We start from the raw sequence: 19000 nt of genomic DNA on the forward strand, positions 1-19000 counted from the left end.
CCAGTCATTCCTAAAGGAAATCAACCCTGCATCTTCATTTGAAGGTCTGATCCTGAAGCTGAGGCTCCAATTCTTTGGCCACCTGATGTGAAGAGCTGACTCATTGGAAAAGACTCTCATGCTGGAAAAGACTGAAGGCAGGAGGAGGAGGTGATGACAGAGGATGAAATGGTTGGATGGCATCACCAACTCAATGGACATGAGTTTGAGCAAGCTCCAGGAAATGGTGAAGAACAGGGAAACCTGACATGCTATGGGAATGGGGTCACAAAGAGTCCGACATGACTGAGCAACTGAACAACAACAACAAAAGGATAAGAGAGACAAAGGCAGAAATCTCTGAAAAGAGAGAAAGTCTCTGAATCAGACCAGGTGAGAGACCATCCATTCTTGACTAGGAGCCTGCAGTCTGCTAGGTCCCAAAGGGAAGAAGCTTAATTAGCAAGCTGTTTATCTAGAAGTAAGTCTCAAATCATTCCCAGAGCAAAGAAGCCCCAGAACTTCTTTGTGATGGCCCTAATCACCAGACAAGAGTCATCAAAGAGATGATGGACCTCACCAGAGAATTATCCTTTTGGGGCTTAAAGCCCACTTTTTCCACCTTGAATTTAAAAAGAAATCAAAGAAAACAAAACCCAATACAGTACAGCTAAATAATTCCTAGAACAAGGAATTTTTTAACCAAGAGTGTCATAGTTATTTAACTGGGAATTTAATTTTGGGCTAAGTAAAAATTCTTATGGAATGATGGCCCAACTAATGCAAAGAAAGGCATTTGGAAAAAAAACCCCTATTTATCATAATGTGAAACAGTCTAATCCACAAGGATTCAAGGGCCAAAACAATATCTCTTGAGATATCAAATCAATCTAAAGTTATATTATTTAAAATCAATGTTTCTCTAGCTTTTCCTCTTGTGGCTTTGTCTATGAAGGGAAAAAGAAACCCTCTACTCATCAAAGATGGACAGTTTCTTTAAATTTTGAATTTTACTTAATGATCCAAATCCTAGTTATAAGATTGGTAAGTAACAAAAATTGGCAAAATGTTAGTGTTTTTCATTCTTTGGAATTTTGGGGTGATTACAATGTATTTATGGTCATAGTTTTGTTTTACATCTTCAGTGTAAGCAGATACTGCTTTTGTCATGGCTTATGGAGCCAACTTTGTGTCATTTTATAAAAAAACAATACAAAATTCCATAAAATTACAAGTCAATAAAGTGCTTTCTCTATACACGATAGCCTTACAACTCTACATTTTTGACAAAAGAAAAACTCTGATTTTATCACATGCTCCAGAATAGAAGTGTGATGCTGATATGACTCTTTGTGGCATTAGCATCTTCAAAATTCATGGAGAAATGGTCCTCTTCTATTAGAGGGGTCCAAGTGTCCAACCAAATTTCTCTTCATTTCTTCATTTTATTCCTTTTCTCTTTGAATATGTAATTGCTCACTCAGATCACTCAAACAAAACAAAATAAAAATACTTACAGTATGAGTCCTAGAGTAATAGAAATCCTAGAAAAAATAAAAATGATTTCAGACTGCTGCTGCTGCTGCTGCTAAGTCGCTTCAGTCATGTCTGACTCTGTGTGACCCTACAGACTGCAGCCCGCCGGGCTCCCCATCCCTGGGATTACTCCAGGCAAGAATACTGGAGTGGGTTGCCATTTCTGTCTCCAATGCATGAAAGTGAAAAGTGAAAGTGAAGTCGCTCAGTCGTGTCCGACTCCTAGCAACCCCATTTTCTGCAGCCTACCAGGCTCCTCTACCCATGGGATTTTCCAGGCAAGAGTACTGGACTGGGGTGCCATTGCCTTTTCCGGATTTCAGACTACCTATTATCCTTTACTTTTAAAAGCACATTTGTGTCTGTTTTATAGCAAATATAAATATTCAGTCTTAAGAACTCAATTCCCATAGATATAGTTTAGTTCTATTCATTAGTACTTAAGTAAATTGAACTCTTCATGGCCATCTCTAAATACATTGTGAGATGATTTGATCACACTTTTTAAGGAGGATCATTGATTGCTTAAAATCCTGGAGGGAAAGGAGATAAAATAAAAATTTATAAATACCAATAAACGTTGTATAAGAGGAGCTGAGGAAAGCAGGGATATTCTGACCACCAGTGCATAAGTTTGGTGCCAGATTTCATTTGGAAACAGGAGAGCATGGTTTAGGGTGGGACGAAGGAATCTGGCTGCAACTAATGCTGGACCAGTATTGGGCTCCTGCCTTGACACATCTAGGCTGACCAGGGAGCTTTAGGAAAGCAGTTTTCTCTCCACAATCAAGGATGAAGGTCTCTTTGTGTGCTCAGTCGCTTCAGTCGTGTCTCTTTGTGAATCCATGGACTGTAGCCCATCAGGCTCTTCTGTCCATGGGATTCTCCAGGCAAGTATAATGAAGTGGGTTGCCATGCCTCCTCCAGGGGATCTTCCTGACCTAGAGATCAAGCCCCACATCTCCTGCATTTCAGGCAGATTCTTTACTGACTATGCCACCGGGGAAATCTTTAGGATCTTGTATTTATCGTGGAAACTCTCTGATGATCAAGAGACAAAATCTGTATGTTTGAAAGTATGTGTGTATGTGGGTATATTTCTGTCTGTCTCTATGGTGTCTATATAGGCATGTGTGTTAGAGAAAAATAGAAAGAGGAAAAAAAAAGAGAAAGAGAAAGAGAGAGGCTTTATTCTTAGAGTAGTTACCAACTCTGAAAAGTAGCTAGTTTGGGTATATCTTTCCTAATTCCACAGAAAATAGAGTATAAAATTTACTCCTCTTGTCTATTTAGCTGATTTTATATGAATTCAGTCCTCTTTTTAATTTGGCTGATTCTTTTCTATTGGGCGATTTAGGTTCTACAATAGAGAAACAACCATTCCTCCTCAAAGCCCCATGATGAAGCAAAAGTGCTATCTGCTATCTTTGTAAAAATTTATCCATTGTTTTCTCTATAAGCTAAGATGTAGTTGGTATATTTAATATTGAAATATGTTCTTATATCAAATATGTCAGTGTTGGATTTGCTGTAGTCCTTCCTGTAGGAACAGAGTACCATACAGAAGAGAAATGGCAAATGCGAGCCTGGTGACAACTTTCATTCTAACGGGCCTTCCCCATGCACCAGAGCTGGACATGCTCCTCTTTGGAATCTTCCTGGTGATCTATGTCCTCACCGTCGTGGGGAATCTTCTCATCATGCTACTGATTATAGTGAATCCCCACCTGCACACCCCCATGTACTACTTCCTGAGCAACCTGTCCTTCATTGACATGTGGTACTCCACGGTCACTGTGCCCAAAATGCTGATGACCCTGGAATCACCTGAAGGCAGTCCTATCTCCTTTCCCAGCTGTGTGGCCCAGTTCTACTCCTTTGACTTCCTGGGCAGCACCGAGTGCTTCCTCTACACCGTCATGTCCTATGACCGCTTCCTGGCCATCAGTTACCCACTAAGGTATGCCAGCATGATGAGTGGGAGGATGTGTGCCATCCTGGCCACAACCACGTGGCTCAGTGGCTCTCTGCACTCTGCTGCCCAGACCACACCAACATTCCGTTTGCCCTTCTGCGGGCCCAACCAGATCCAGCATTACATCTGTGATGCACCGTCTATCCTCAAACTGGCCTGTGCAGACACGTCCACCGTGGAGATGGTGATCTTTGTCAACATTGGGTTGGTGGCCTTGGGCTGCTTTCTTCTTATTATGCTGTCCTATGTGTCCATCGTCCATTCCATCCTGAAGATCCGCACCTCAGAAGGGAGATGGAGAGCCTTCCAGACCTGTGCCTCCCACTGCACTGTGGTCCTTTGCTTCTATGTTCCCCTTGTTTTCATTTACCTGAGACCAGGCTCCAAGGAGGTTGTGGACAGGATTGTGGCTGTTTTCTACACTGTGATGATGCCCCTTCCTGAACCCTGTGGTCTACACCCTGAGGAACAAGGACGTGAAGAAAGCTCTGTTGAAACTGAAAAAGTCAGTATTTATTCAAAGTAAATAATCAACACAGACCAGATATGGCTAACTTTTATTTATAATTAAGTTAAACACCAACAAGAATTTAAACTAAAAAAAAGAAGAATTTATACTTTTAAGGGACATTTCAATTAATTCTTTAATGAAAACAATAAATTTTTACTGTTTCTCCCTGTGCAGAGTTCCAGCTCAAGCAGACTTTTAATGGTAATAATTTAAGGGAAGATCCCTGGAGAAGGAAATGGCAACCTACTCCAGTATTCTTGCCTGGAAAATCCCATGGACAGGCTACAGTTCATAGGGTTGCAAAGAGTTCAACACAACTGAAGCAACTTAGCACAGAGCACACGTATATAGCACAAAACACATTATAAACAATAGAAACACAGAAAGACCAAAATCTCTACATTCACAAAGGTCATCGTTGGGTAAGGGAGAAAAACAAACGCAGTATCAAACAAGGTACATTGAGATAGGTGTCATGGGTGCCCAGGAAGAGACTCATTAATTGTTTTAACTTGGAAATTCACTGGAAGACTCTAAATACTGTAATAATATGTATGAAACAAAACCATGTTGAAAGTTATTTAGATTTTTAATGAAGACACAAAAGGTAAATAAAAGTCAGTGTCTTTTTTAATTGAAATTTTTATTGGTATAACTGTCATACAAAGTTGTAAGAAATAATACAGAGAGAGATCCCTTGTATACAGAGAGAACCTTTGCCCAGATTCCTGCAATGGTAGTGATTAGCAGACTGCACCATAATATCACAACTAGGATTTGGACATTGATATAAGCCACAGATTATTCAGATTTTCCCAGATTTATTTATGTGTTTGTATGTTAAGTTGTACACAGTTTTGACTCCTGTAGGTTTGTGTATCCACCATCACAGTCAATATATTGAACAGTTCCAAGACCATAAGGATCTCTTATATGATGATGTTTTAGCTGATGTGAATATTGACCACTGAATAAAGCTATCAAATATTATTATTTTTTTAAAGAATTATATAAAACAACTTTGAGGAGTTTTTTGTTTACAATTTTTTTGTGTTCTTTTTTGTTTTTGCTTTTCTGAGTGAATCAATATTCAATATATAAATATGTATTTAGTGGCTACTATGTGGTATGAACTGTGTGTACAAAGACTAAATAGACATAGACCTCAAGGAGCTTGTAGTCTTTATATAAGAAGAATAAGGTGTTTAAGAAATGGTCATAAAAATCAGACTAATGATGAAGGAACATATATACAATACTAGGATGAGGGATTCTTATCTCTCAAAATTGGGAAAGTAATTGAAATATAGCCAGTGTAAATGTCATATGACCACATTTTTATTTAGAGATGTAATTAGTGTGTGAAGACAGATGGGAGGAAGGTTAGCCTTAAGGCAGAAAGATCAACTAAAGAGCTTTTTCAACTGCATATTAGGGAAAAAACAACCAAACAAACAAAACAACACATGAAAACCCAGGTTCAGGCAGTGAAAGTGAAAGTCACTCGGTCATGTCCAACTCCTTGCAATCCCATGGACTATATAGTCCGTGGAATTCTCCAGGCCAGAATACTGGAGTGGGTAGCCTTTTCCTTCTCCTGGGGATCTTCCCAATCCAGGGATCAAACCCACGTCTACCGCATTGCAGGTGGATTCTTTACCTTCAGGCAGTAGTAATAAGAATCAAGATGGTACAATGAATGGTGAAGGGCCAACTTCATGAGAAGGTAAAACTGCTAGAGAAGGTTAATACGCTTTGGTAGTTGTGATAACACTCAACACACAGAGAATGTGATAAGGATAAGTTCTTAGGATAGAATGAAGCATCTAGCTCCGGAATTACTTGGATAAAATACCCGTGAAAGTTTCAAGTAAAATCTCCTGGTTGATAGTGTAACCTAGGAAACAAGGCAGGAAAAGCCTACAGACTCTGTAAACAAGGAGACTAGCCACAACATTCTTTGGTTTCTGGTTTTTAAACATCCATATCCTAAACATGGAGAAGAAAGCTTCTATTGAGCAGAATAAAGGGGCCAGATCAGCAAAGGGAAACCACTGTCCTTTCTATGTTTCCAAAGTAAGTCCAAGAAGATTTACACAAATCTGCTATTGAAACTTACAGAATCATTTCTCACAATAACACGAAAAGACCTTTACAGAGACTGTAAATTTAAGGAGTCCCAGAGAAGGTGCATATGATAGTGGCTACTTTTCAGTGACATGGTCCTGGGAGCAGAGGATTCAAGGACCAAAGCTGTTGCTCTTCTAGTTTCTTCATGCCACTGAACTATTCCACTGCAGAGATGACATATAAACATCATCCATGGAATATTTGTAGGTGATTAAAAGGAAATGAGGAATTGAAAACATTCATTTGAATAACAAAGGGGCAGCTGGAGGATTTAGGGGTAAAGGTGCAAATAGTCGGCATGTAAACATAAAACCCGCATGTTTAAAAACTGTGACAGTACTGTAAACCGTAGTAATCAAGAGTCTGCACAACTGGCATGAAGTACTGACAAGTAGGTCAGTGGAGCAAAATGTGGATCCACACCCGCACATGTCACTCAGACAATGTTTAATCAAAATGCCATCACATTTCAAAGGGGAAAGTATAGTGCTTTCAACAAATAAAGCAGAAAGAGCTGGCTATCCATCAGTAAAAACCAAATTTTGAGTGTTACCATACTCTTTATTAAAAAAATATTATTTTTTTAGTAAATTAATTTATTTATTTTAATTGGAGGTGAATTGCTTTACAATATTGTAGCAGTTTTTGCCATACATTCACATTAATCAGCCATGGGTGTACCTGTGTCCCCCATCCTGAACCCCTCTCCCACCTCCCTCCCTATCCCATCCCTCAGGGTCATCCCAGTGCACTGGCCCTAAGTGCCCTGTCTCATGCATCGAACCTGGACTGTCAATCTATTTCACATATGGTAATAAACATGTTTCAATGCTCTTCTCTCAAATTATCCCACCCTTGCCTTCTCCCACTGAGTCCAAAAGTCTGTTCTTTATATCTGTCTTTTTTTTGCTGTCTTGCATATAGGATCATCATTACCATCTTTCTGAATTCCATATATATGTATTAATATGCTATATTAGTGTTTTCCTTTCTGACTTACTTCACTCTGTACAACAGGCTCCAGTTTCATCCACCTCATTAGAACTGATTCAAATGCATTCTTTTTAATAGCTGAGTAATATTCCATTGTGTGTATGTATCACAGCTTTATTATCCATTTGTCTGCTGGTGGACACCTAGGTTGCTTCCATGTCCTGGCTATTGTAAACAGTACTGCGATGAACATTGGGGTACGTATGTCTCTTTCAATTCTGGTTTCCTCAGTGTGTATGCCCAGCAGTGGGATTGCTGGGTCATATGGCAGTTCTATTTCCAGTTTTTAAGAAATCCCCACACTGTTCTCCATAGTGGCTGTACTAGTTTGCATTCCCACCAACAATGTAAGAGGGTTCCCTTTTCTCCACACCCTCTCCAGCATTTATTGTTTATAGACTTTTTTTTAAATTTGATTTAATTTTTTTACTTCACAATATTGTATTGTTTTGCCTTTTTGATAACAGGCATTGTGACTGGAGTGAGATAGTACCTCACTGTGGTTTTGATTTGCATTTCTCTGATAATTAGTGACGTTGAGCATCTTTTCATGTATTTTTTAGCCATCTGTATGTCTTCTTTGGGGAAATGTCTATTTAGTTCTTTGGCCCATTTTTTTGATTGAGTCATTTATTTTTCTGGAATTGAGCTGCATGAGCTGCTTGTATATTTTTGAGATGAATTCTTTGTCATTTGCTTCATTTGCTATTATTTTCTCCCATTCTGAAGGCTGTCTTTTCACCTTGTTTAGTTTCCTTTGTTGTGCAGAAGCTTTTGAGTTTAGTTAGGTCCCATTTGTTTATTTTTGCTTTTATTTCCATTACTCTGGGAGGTGTGTCATAGATGATCCTGCTGTGATTTATGTCAGAGAGTGTTTTGCCTATGTTTTCCTCTAGGAGTTTTATAGTTTCTGGTCTTACATTTAGATCTTTAATCCATTTTGAGTTTATTTTAGTGTATGGTGTTAGAAAGTGTTCTAGTTTCATTCTTTTACAAGTGGTTGGCCAGTTTTCCCAGCACCACTTGTTAAAGAGATTGTCTTCTCTCCATTGTATATTCTTGCCTCCTTTGTCAAAGATGAGATGTCCATAGGTGCATGGATTTATCTCTGGGCTTTCTATTTTGTTCCATCGGTCTATATTTCTGTCTTTGTGCCAGTACCATACTGTCTTGATGACTGTGGCTTTGTAGTAGAACCTGAAGTCAGTCAGGTTGATTCATCCAGTTCCATTCTTCTTTCTCAAGATTGCTTTGGCTATTTGAGTTGTTTTTTTTTTTTTTGTATTTCCATACAAATTGTGAAATTATTTGTTCTTAGCTCTGTGAAAAATACTGTTGGTAGCTTGATAGGGATTGCATTGAATCTATAGATTGCTTTGGGTAGTATACTCATTTTCACTATATTGATTCTTCTGATCCATGAACATGGTATATTTCTCCACTTATTAGTGTCCTCTTTGATTTCTTCCACCAGTGTTTTATAATTTTCTATATATAGGTCTTTAATTTCTTTAGGTAGATATATTCCTAAGTATTTTATTCTTTTCATTGCAATGGTGAATGGAATTGTTTCCTTAATTTCTCTATTTTCTCATTATTAGTGTATAAGAATGCAAGGAATTTCCATGTGTTGATTTTATATCCTGCAACTTTACTATATTCATTGATTAGCTCTAGTAATTTTCTGGTGGAGTCTTTAGGGTTTTCTATGTAGAGGATCATGTCATCTGCAGAGTTTTACTTCTTCTTTTCCAATTTGCATTCTTTTTATTCCTTTGTCTTATCTGATTGCTGTGGCTAAAACTTCCAAAACAATGTTGAATAGTAGTGGTGAAGGTGGGTACCCTTGTTTTGTTCCTGACTTTAGGGGAAATACTTTCATTTTTTTTTACCATTGAGGATAATGTTTGCTGTGGGTTTATCATATATAGCTTTTATTATGTTGAGGTATGTTCCTTATAGTCCTGCTTTCTGGAGGGTTTTTATCAGAAATGGATACTGAATTTTGTCAAAGGCTTTCTCTGCATCTATTGAGATAATCATATGGTTTTTATCTTTCAATTTGTTAATGTGGTGTATCACATTGATTGATTTGCAGATATTAAAGAATCATTGCATCCCTGGGATAAAGCCCAGCCCATGATGTATGATCTTTTTATTATGTTGTTGGATTCTGTTTGCTAGAATTTTCTTGAGGATTTTTTCATCTATGTTCATCAGTGATATTGGCCTGTAGTTTTCTTTTTTCATGCCATCTTTGTCTGGTTTTGGTATTAGGGTGATGGTGGCCTCATAGAATGAGTTTGGCAGTTTACCTCCCTCTTCAATTTTCTGGAAGTGTTTGAGTAGGATTAATTTTTGGTAGAATTCACCTGTGAAACCATCTGGCCCTGGGCTTTCATTTGTTGGAAGATTTTGATTACAGTTTCAATTTCGGTGCTTGTGATGGGTCTGTTAAGATTTTCTATTTCTTCCTGTTCAGTTTTGGAAAATTATACTTTTCTAAGACTTTGACCATTTCTTCCAAGTTGTCCATTTTATTGGCATATAGTTGCTGATAGTAGTCTCTTATGATCCTTTGTATTTCTGTGTTGTCTGTTGTGATTGCTCCACTTTCATTTCTAATTCTGTTGATTTGATTCTTCTCCCTTTTTTCTTGATGAGTCTGGCTAATGGTGTGTCTATTTTATTTATCTTCTCAACTGGATTATTGACCTAAATGTAAAAGCATTTCCATGGGGAATGTGAGAGAGAACTTTCATAAACATGGAGTTGGTGTAGATTTCTTAGAAAGGCCAGAAAAATATGGGCCATAAAAATAAATTAAAAACTGGATTTTACTTAAATTAAAAACTGTGTTCTTCAAATGGTGTTAATAAAAACATGGGTAGGTATGACACACATTGGATGCAAACATTTGTAATAAATGTGTAAAGATATCTCACAAGTCAATAATCAAAAGCAAACAATTCAATGAGAAATGGACAAAAGACTTGACTACACACTTCACAAAGGAAATAAGTGAATGGCCAAAGATGAAAAATGCTCAGCATCGTTAATCAACAGTAAAATGTAAAATTAAGCCATAATAAAGTGTTATCACACATATTCAATTGGTTAAGGTTTTGAAAGTGACAACATCAAATATTAGTGAGGATAGAGAGAAATTGGAACTCATATATTGCTAGTGGATATATAAAATGGTATAGCTGACTTGTAATTTAACTTATCATTTGACTTAGACGTTCTAGTTTTTTATGTTTACCCAGGAATATTGAAAACAAATGCCCACAAACATTTGCAAATAAATGTACATAACATCTTCATTAATAATATACCCAATTGAAACAACACAAATCCCTACAGTGAGAAATGAATTATTGCTATGTACAAATACTCAGATGAATGAGGAAAAGGCAGATGATCAATAGAAATGGGATTAATATATACAAACCAATATATATAATAAGTAAGTCATAAGGATATAGTGTATAACACAAGGAATTACAAAAAATTGTAGTTTTTAAGGGCATTTAATCTGTAAAAATCAGATAAGGCAATGGCACCCCACTCCAGGACTCTTGCCTGGAAAATCCCATGGATGGAGGAGCCTGGAAGGCTGCAGTCCATGGGGTCGCTGAGGGTTGGACACGACTGAGTGACTTCACTTTCACTTTTCACTTTCATGCATTGGAGAAGGAAATGGCAACCCACTCCACTGTTCTTGCCTGGAGAATCCCAGGGATGGGGAAGCCCGGTGGGCTGCTGTCTCTGGGGTCACACAGAGTCGGACACAACTGAAGTGACTTAGCAGCAGCAATCTGTAAAAATACAGAATCAATATACTGTATACCAGGAACTAATATGATACCATAAATAACTATGTTTCAATTAAAAAAATAAATGAGACACAAAAGTATATGTAACATATGATCCCATATTTAGGAAACTCTAGGTTAAATCTAATCTACAGTGAGAGAGAGCAGTTGAGTCTGGGTCTCAGGAGGTGGGAGATGACCAAGAAGGGACACAAGGTGTTCCATACAGTGATGGAGAGGTTTTTTAATACTGATTTTTGTAGAAGTTAACATTTGTCATAACAGGTCAAACTGTGTGCCCAAAATGTATGCATTTTAGTGAATGCACATTCAGTTCAGTTCAGTTCAGTTGCTCAGTCGTGTCCAACTCTTTGTGACCCCATGAGCTGCAGCACTCCAGGCCTCCCTGTCCATCACAAACTCCCGGAGTTCACTCAGACTCATGTCCATCAAATCCGTGATGCCATCCAGCCATCTCATCCTCTGTTGTCCCCTTCTCCTCCTGCCCCCAATCCCTCCCAGCATCAGGGTCTTTTCCAATGAGTCTACTCTTCGCATGAGGTGGCCAAAGTACTGGAGTTTCAGCTTTAGCATCATTCCCTCCAAAGAAATCCCAGGGCTGATCTCCTTCAGAATGGACTGGTTGGATCTCCTTGCAGTCCAAGGGATGCTCAAGAGTCTTATCCAACACCACAGTTCAAAAGCATCAATTATTTGGTGCTCAGCCTTCTTCACAGTCCAACTCTCACATCCATACATGACCACAGGAAAACCATAGCCTTGACTAGACGGACTTCTGTTGGCAAAGTAATGTCTCTGCTTTTGAGTATGCTATCTAGGTTGGTCATAACTTTCCTTTCAAGGAGTAAGTGTCTTTTAATTTCATGGCTGCAGTCACCATCTACACTGATTTTGGAGTCCCCCAAAATAAAGTCTGACACTGTTTCCACTGTTTCCCCATCTATTTCCCATGAAGTGATGGGACCAGATGCCATGATCTTAGTTTTCTGAATGTTGAGCTTTAAGCAAACTTTTTCACTCTCCACTTTCACTTTCATCAAGAAGCTTTTTAGTTCCTCTTCACTTTCTGCCATAAGGGTGGTGTCATCTGCATATCTGTGGTTATTGATATTTCTCCCAGAAATCTTGATTCCAGCTTGTATTTCTTCCAGTCCAGTGCTTCTCATGATGTACTCTGCATATAAGTTAAATGAGCAGGGTGACAATATGCAGCCTTGACGTACTCCTTTTCCTATTTGGAACCAGTCTGTTGTTCCATGTCCAGTTCTAACTGTTACTTCCTGACCTGCATACAGATTTCTCAAGAGGCAGATCAGTATTCCCATCTTTTTCAGAATTTTCCACAGTTTATTGTGATCCACACAGTCAAAGGCTTTGGCATAGTCAATAAAGCAGAAATAGATGTTTTTCTGGAACTCTCTTGCTTTTTCCATGATCCAGTGGATGTTGTCAAATTGGTCTCTGGTTCCTCTGCATTTTCTAAAACCAGCTTGAACATCAAGGAGTTCACGGTTCACATATTGCTGAAGCCTGGCTTGGAGAATTTTGAGCATTACTTTACTAACCTGTGAGATGAGTGCAATTGTGTGGTAGTTTGAGCATTCTTTGGCATTGCCTTTCTTTGGGATTGGAATGAAAAGTGACCTTTTCCAGTCCTGTGGCCACTGCTGAGTTTTCCAAATTTGCTGGCATATTGAGTGCGGCACTTTCACAGGATCATCTTTCAGGATTTGGAATAGCTCAACTGGAATTCCATCACCTCCACTAGTTTTGTTCGTAGTGATGCTTTCTAAGGCCTACTTGACTTCACATTCCAGGATGTCTGGCTCTAGGTCAGTGATCACACCATCGTGATTATCTGAGTTGTGAAGATCTTTTTTGTACAGTTCTTCTGTATATTCTTGCTACCTCTTCTTAATATCTTCTGCTTCTGTTAGGTCCATACCATTTCTGTCCTTTATTGAACCCATCTTTGCATGAAATCTTCCCTTGGTATCTCTAATTTTCTTGAAGAGATCCCTAGTCTTTCCCATTCTGTTGTTTTCCTCTATTTCTTTGCATTGATGGCTGAGGGAGGCTTTCTTATCTCTTCTTGCTATTCTTTGCAACTCTGCATTCAGATGCTTATATCTTTCCTTTTCTCCTTTGCTTTTCACTTCTCTTCTTTTCACAGCTATTTGTAAGACCTCCCCAGACAGCTATTTTGCTTTTTTGCATTTCTTTTCCAGGGGGATGGTCTTAATCCCTGTCTCCTGTACAATGTCACGAACCTCATTCCATAGTTCATCAGGCACTCAGATGAACTATGAATCTATCAGATCTAGGTCCTTAAATCTATTTCTCACTTCCACTGTATAATCATAAGGGATTTGATTTAGGTCATACTTGAATGGTCTAGTGGTTTTCCCTGTTTTCTTCAATTTCACACCTCTCTAAAGTTGATTTTTAAAATCAGGCAAAAAGGAAAGTCAAATTACAAATTAAAAACAAAGAGGAAAATTATTTCTACACAGCCATGGTGAAGTAGTTTCTATTAACAAGTATTAACAATATAAAATATAGCCCATCAATATAGAAATTACCACAGGAAATTCTAAAATTGAATAAAATGATCCCAGATGGAAGTGTAAGAAGGAATAAATAGCACTGGAAAAGGTAAATATGTAGGTAGAAATGAAACACCTATTTTTATTAAATATTTATTAAATTTAAAAATATAATATTTTATTTATTTATTTATTTTTTTATTTATTTATTTTTATTTAATTAAATAATATAAAATTAAAAATTTAATAAATTAAAAATTTATTAAATATTTATTAAATAAATATTAAATAACACTTATTTAATAAGTGTTTATTTAATAAGTGTGATTATTAAAGTGGGCTTCCGTGGTGGTTTAGACAGTAAAGAATCTGCCTTCAATGCAGGAGACCTGGATTCGATCCCTGGGTTGGGGAAGATCCCCTGGAGAAGGGAGTGTCAACCCGTTCTAGTATTCTTGCCTGGGGAATCCCATGGACAGAGACAATATCTTGTGAACTTTACAACACAGTTGGAAATAAAATAGAGGACAACAATATAAAAAATATAGAAAGCTGATACATGTACTTAAATGACTGTAAAGGTCTTTGATTGTTTAGAATTTAGCATGGCCTCTAACAGTGATGTTTAGTTAATATACAGCAGATTGCCTGTTATGACATTGCTCTTCTGAGTTGAGTTTTGGAGTTGTGAACACCTGTGAATGGCTTGTAATGCTTCATTAATAATTTCAGAATACCCCAATATCACATAATCAAACATGTGAATATACATCCAGTGGACATCCTCTAGAGGAGTGATGAAAAGTCTTATATGTCTTGTCCATTAATATGTCACTCCAGGAGAGTCCTTGTCTTCTCTTTATATATAATGATCTTAAGTGCTATCATTAGGGCATCTGACCACTTCAGACTTGATTCTGCACAAATTTCAAACACATTTTCAAAATTCTTTTTATGGCTTTCCACTGCCCCTGCTGACTGTGGGTGAAATAGATGCATAGAGTGGTACTGAACCTTTTGTTTTGTTGTCCACTCACTAAGTTGTGTCTGACTCTTTGTGATCCCATGGACTGCAACATGCCAGGCTCCTCTGTCCTCCACTATCTCCTGGAGTTTGTTCAAATTCACATCTATTGAGTCTGTTATTCTAACCATCTCATACTCTGCCATCCCCTTCTTTTACTATTTTACTGCTTTTAATATCTTACTACAGGCTGCCTAATATTTCCACATCACCACCACAGAGACACAAAAGAAATGCACATTCTGGCCTTCTTGTGATGGAAGAAGGTAAGTCCTGGCCAATATATATGCATTGTCTGGGCATTGAGATTATCAGAGAATAAAAACAGAGGTGAAAACTTTTGAATTTAGTCTCTTGTGTCCAAAATTTCTTCTTATTAGAACTAAAGGACTCAAAATGCATTGTGACCTGGGGTGAAAAGCAGAATCTCTGAGAATTTGGGGCAGACTCCAAAACACGTGAACTGAAATAATCTCTATATTATTCATGCATACTCAGTCATATCCGACTCTTTGAGACCCTATGGACTGTAGCCCGCCATGCTCCTCTGTCCATGTGATTTCCCAGGCAAGAATACTGGAGTGGGTTGCCATTTTATCCTCCAGGGTATCTTCTCTACCCAGGGACTGAACCTGCATCTCCTGCTTTGGCAAGTAGTTTCTTTACCACTAAGTCACCAGAGAAGTCCATATTATTTATGCTTGCTGCTGCTGCTGCTGCTGCTGCTAAGTCACTTCAGTTGTGTCCGACTCTGTGCGACCCCATAGACAGCAGCTCACCAGGCTCCCCCGTTCCTGGAATTCTCCAGGCAAGAACACTGGAGTGGGTTACATGTTATTAATATGAATTACATGCTTGGAGAAATCCTTATTATCTGTGTCTGTAGTTTTATTTTCAGATTGTGACTCATTCAACTGCCTAACCTCTGTTAGATGCCATATGGTTTACGATTTCACCTGATGTATACTTTATGACATTCTAAAACTCACTTGTTTACTTATGTGTTTCAGGTATGGATGCTGGACCTTTAGAACACAATTACTGTCTCGATGTTCTCTATTTCCTGTGCCTTAAATATTTTGTTGCTGTTGTTCAGATGCCCAGTCATATCTGACTCTTTGCAACCCCATGAACTACAGCACACAGGGCCTTAAATATAATACTCATTTAATTAAAATTTTAAAGGAATTATTGCATTGATTATTTAATTGAGAATGCAGGATTGAATGGATGGACAGTATCAACATTAAGATTATTATAAAAGTCATCCTATTCCTTCTGGATTTACCCCGCTTCTTTCCATGCTATCTACTTACATCTCATAATTTAATTATGTACTTCTATAATTTAAGATCCCTTTTGGCTACTAGTTAACTCAGAAACTATAACTTCAAGGAATCAATTAGACACATCATGCTATTACAAACAATGTTTTAAAATTTGGGGTTAACAGGGGAATGATAGCATAATAATGAGTCTCCAAGGACAAGTTCAATACTCTGTAGCTATTACTGTAAGGAAAGACCCAAGAGCATACATGAATATGACACAAGATGTTGAAAGTTTTTCCTGTTTTCATCATTCCCCAACTGGAATGGAAACATCAACTCTGAATTATTTTATTATTATTAAAATTTTTTTTCCCTTTTGAAAACAGGCCTGATAACTTTTAGGGCATAGTAATGACATAAGGAAGTATTTACAAAATAAAGTTTTCCCAATTAATATTTGAAGATATGAAGAATTCATTATAGAAGTATTAAAATTATACACTATGCTTCTTTATTTTCCAGAGATTTTTCATGCCATTTGAACTCTCTCAGTTTTTTCTATTTATCTCTTCTCTTATCCCTTTTCAATTGTATGAAGAAGAATTGTAGAAGGAAGGATTATGGGCAGACACTGAGTTTCAGAGTAGCTTTATACTGGGATAATCATATCACATTAGAGACAAATGTCGAAGAAAAGGGGGAAATGTTTAGATTTGTAAAATTTGATGCAACAGCTTTATCTCCCAACTGAAATATCTGACAAACTAGAGTTACTAGGGACTTGAACAAGGAAAGCAGAAACAGCATGGAGAGAAAAAGAAGGCCCCTGTTTAGGAGGAATACCTAATATTATGAGTGTGCATCAGAAACTGGGTCCCTAAGAAAGTAAATAAGTATATTGGGAAATAGAAATGGCCTATAGCAGAGAAAGCATCCTAAAGAAAGGAGAAAAACATTTATAAAGATGGATTACTACAGGATAAGACAATATTTTTCCTTGAGACATCCACAACTTAATGTGGAGCATGTAAATAAACAGTGTGATGAAGCATTTAGAATCTAAATCAGGCAAAGGCAAGGTAGCTAGGGTGCTTTTCATAGTATATGGGGAGAAAAGTAGTTTATAAGAAATTGCATTTGATATATAAAATACAACTGTACAAAATTATCTGCTTTGTTGTTTCAATGATTATTGATGTTCATTGATATTGTCCTCACCAAACACTTAAAAGTTTCCTCATGTTTAGTAATAGCAATGTAGGGTAAAGTTTAACATCATGGGCTTTGGTGCAGGATATCTGGGGTTAAGCCTTGACCATATTCCTTATTAAATCTGCATATCTGAGCAAGCAACCTAATCATCTTTAGTTTTCTCACCTTACATATCAACAGTATAGATCTCATAGGGTTCTTGTAATGATTAAATTATAAAGTGTCTAGTATATTCTAAGCTCAGTAATATTTATATTTTTGCCTCTGAATTGTTCTAGAATAATTTAATTTGGTACAATGTTATTTTCATTGATTTTATAATTATTAAGTTCCTTGAAAACTAATAAATATGACCATATAAAATTTATCAAAATAGCTAATCAGAATAGTTACATTGTGAATAATGGTGATAATCATGACTATAATTTATTATCAGCGATTTAAAGAAAGCTACATTCATGCATCTACCAAATATTATGTCAGTGGCTAGAGTCACTGAAATAAATTGTAGAAGAAAAGATTCTGAGAATCAGATTATCTGGCTGGTGGTCACATGTTTTAATTTTAAAACTTTAAGAATTTATTGTGACTTGATTTTGCTCAAGTACATTTACTTCCACTAAATCATTTAATCCTCTGAACAGTATTGCTAGAGAAGGTCTTTAACAGATGAGAAATTGAGGTACAGTCACATCTTCATGATTATATGTGGAAGTCCACTAGTATGGGCTGTGTAGCTATGCTCTGTGTTTTTTTTTTTTTTTTTTGGGGTGTTCTGTCTTTACTAGGCCTTATTTTTCTAACTTGTAAAAGAAATATGTTGAAATCCCATGATACCAAGTGACTTAATTACACTTTAATTATTCTACTTTCTAAATAGGAAGCACCCTTGGCTCCAGCCTGCAATGTATGGTGTTCCTGTCTCAGAGGAGGCTTAGGTTTGGTGAATCTAAGGAGCTCTCTGGGCAGCATGACCATCATCACCACCAATAGTGAAAAAACCCAGCATAGAATGATTGTGCTGAATATGGGCATCTGGTCCAGTAATACAAGAATTTAAAGTCAGATCGTGTGATGGAGACTGAAGGTATTTGATGGTAGCTTTGTCCTGATCACACTGACCAAACCTGAGAAACCACAGGGCTCTCTGAAGGTGGTGATGGTTCCCAGTCTCTGAAAGGAGTCTCTCAGAGCCACAGCTTATCCTGGCAGACCTATCTAGAGAGACAAGTTGCTCAGAAGTCTGGGACTCTTTCAGTGTGGCAGCACCAACCAGGGTCAAGATGTCCTGGGAACAGGACTAGTTACCTTGGGACCTTCATGCAAACAGACACACACGTAGACACAAACATACACACACACACACACACACACACACACACACACACATGCAGCCACAAAAAGAACCGAGGAGGCAGGTGCACAGCTGCATCCATAGGTAAATGACCTCTGATAATTGCTGCTGTCCTTGAACAGTGTAAACAGTATCCCCAGATTCTAAATCCCCATGTTTGTGTGCATAAGACATAAACAAAAAAGCATATTATCAACTTAAGAATATATAAATAAGTCACTCCTCTGCATCCGAGGTCCAGACTGAATATTTACTTTTTAAAAAGGTAGAAAGTGAAGTCGCTCAGTTGTTTGACTCTTTGAGACCTCATGGACTGTAGCTCCTCTGATCACGGGATTTTCCAAGTAAGAATACTGGAGTGGGTTGCCATTTACTTCTCCAGGAGATCTTCCCGACCTAGGGATCGAACCAGGTTTCCTGCACTGCAGGCAAATTCTTTACCATCTGAGCCACCAGGGAAGCCCTTAAAAAGGCAGAAAAGATGTTATATGTTAACTATATGTCAATGAGTGGGAAAAAATGTAACATAAATGTACTGCAGAGAAATGAGTTCATAGATCAAAATTTAAGCATGTTTATTGTAAATAAAAAATTTGTAGTTTTTAAAAATTCTCAAAGAAATCTGTGAAA

The 19000-nt window shown here is 37.5% G+C and overlaps 1 protein-coding gene across 1 annotated transcript; it reads left to right on the top strand.

Moving 5' to 3' along the window:
• Nucleotides 1-2994: 2994 nt before the first annotated feature.
• On the top strand, nt 2995-4016 carry OR10G9F (olfactory receptor family 10 subfamily G member 9F). Its single transcript, XM_002699124.3, has one exon. It carries the CDS (start codon nt 3009-3011, stop codon nt 4014-4016), a length of 1008 nt encoding a protein of 335 aa, XP_002699170.3. The 5' UTR covers nt 2995-3008.
• The last annotated feature ends 14984 nt before the right edge of the window (nt 4017-19000 follow it).

This window comes from Bos taurus, chromosome 29 (assembly GCF_002263795.3).
Source record: "Bos taurus isolate L1 Dominette 01449 registration number 42190680 breed Hereford chromosome 29, ARS-UCD2.0, whole genome shotgun sequence".
Taxonomy (NCBI): domain Eukaryota; kingdom Metazoa; phylum Chordata; class Mammalia; order Artiodactyla; family Bovidae; genus Bos; species Bos taurus.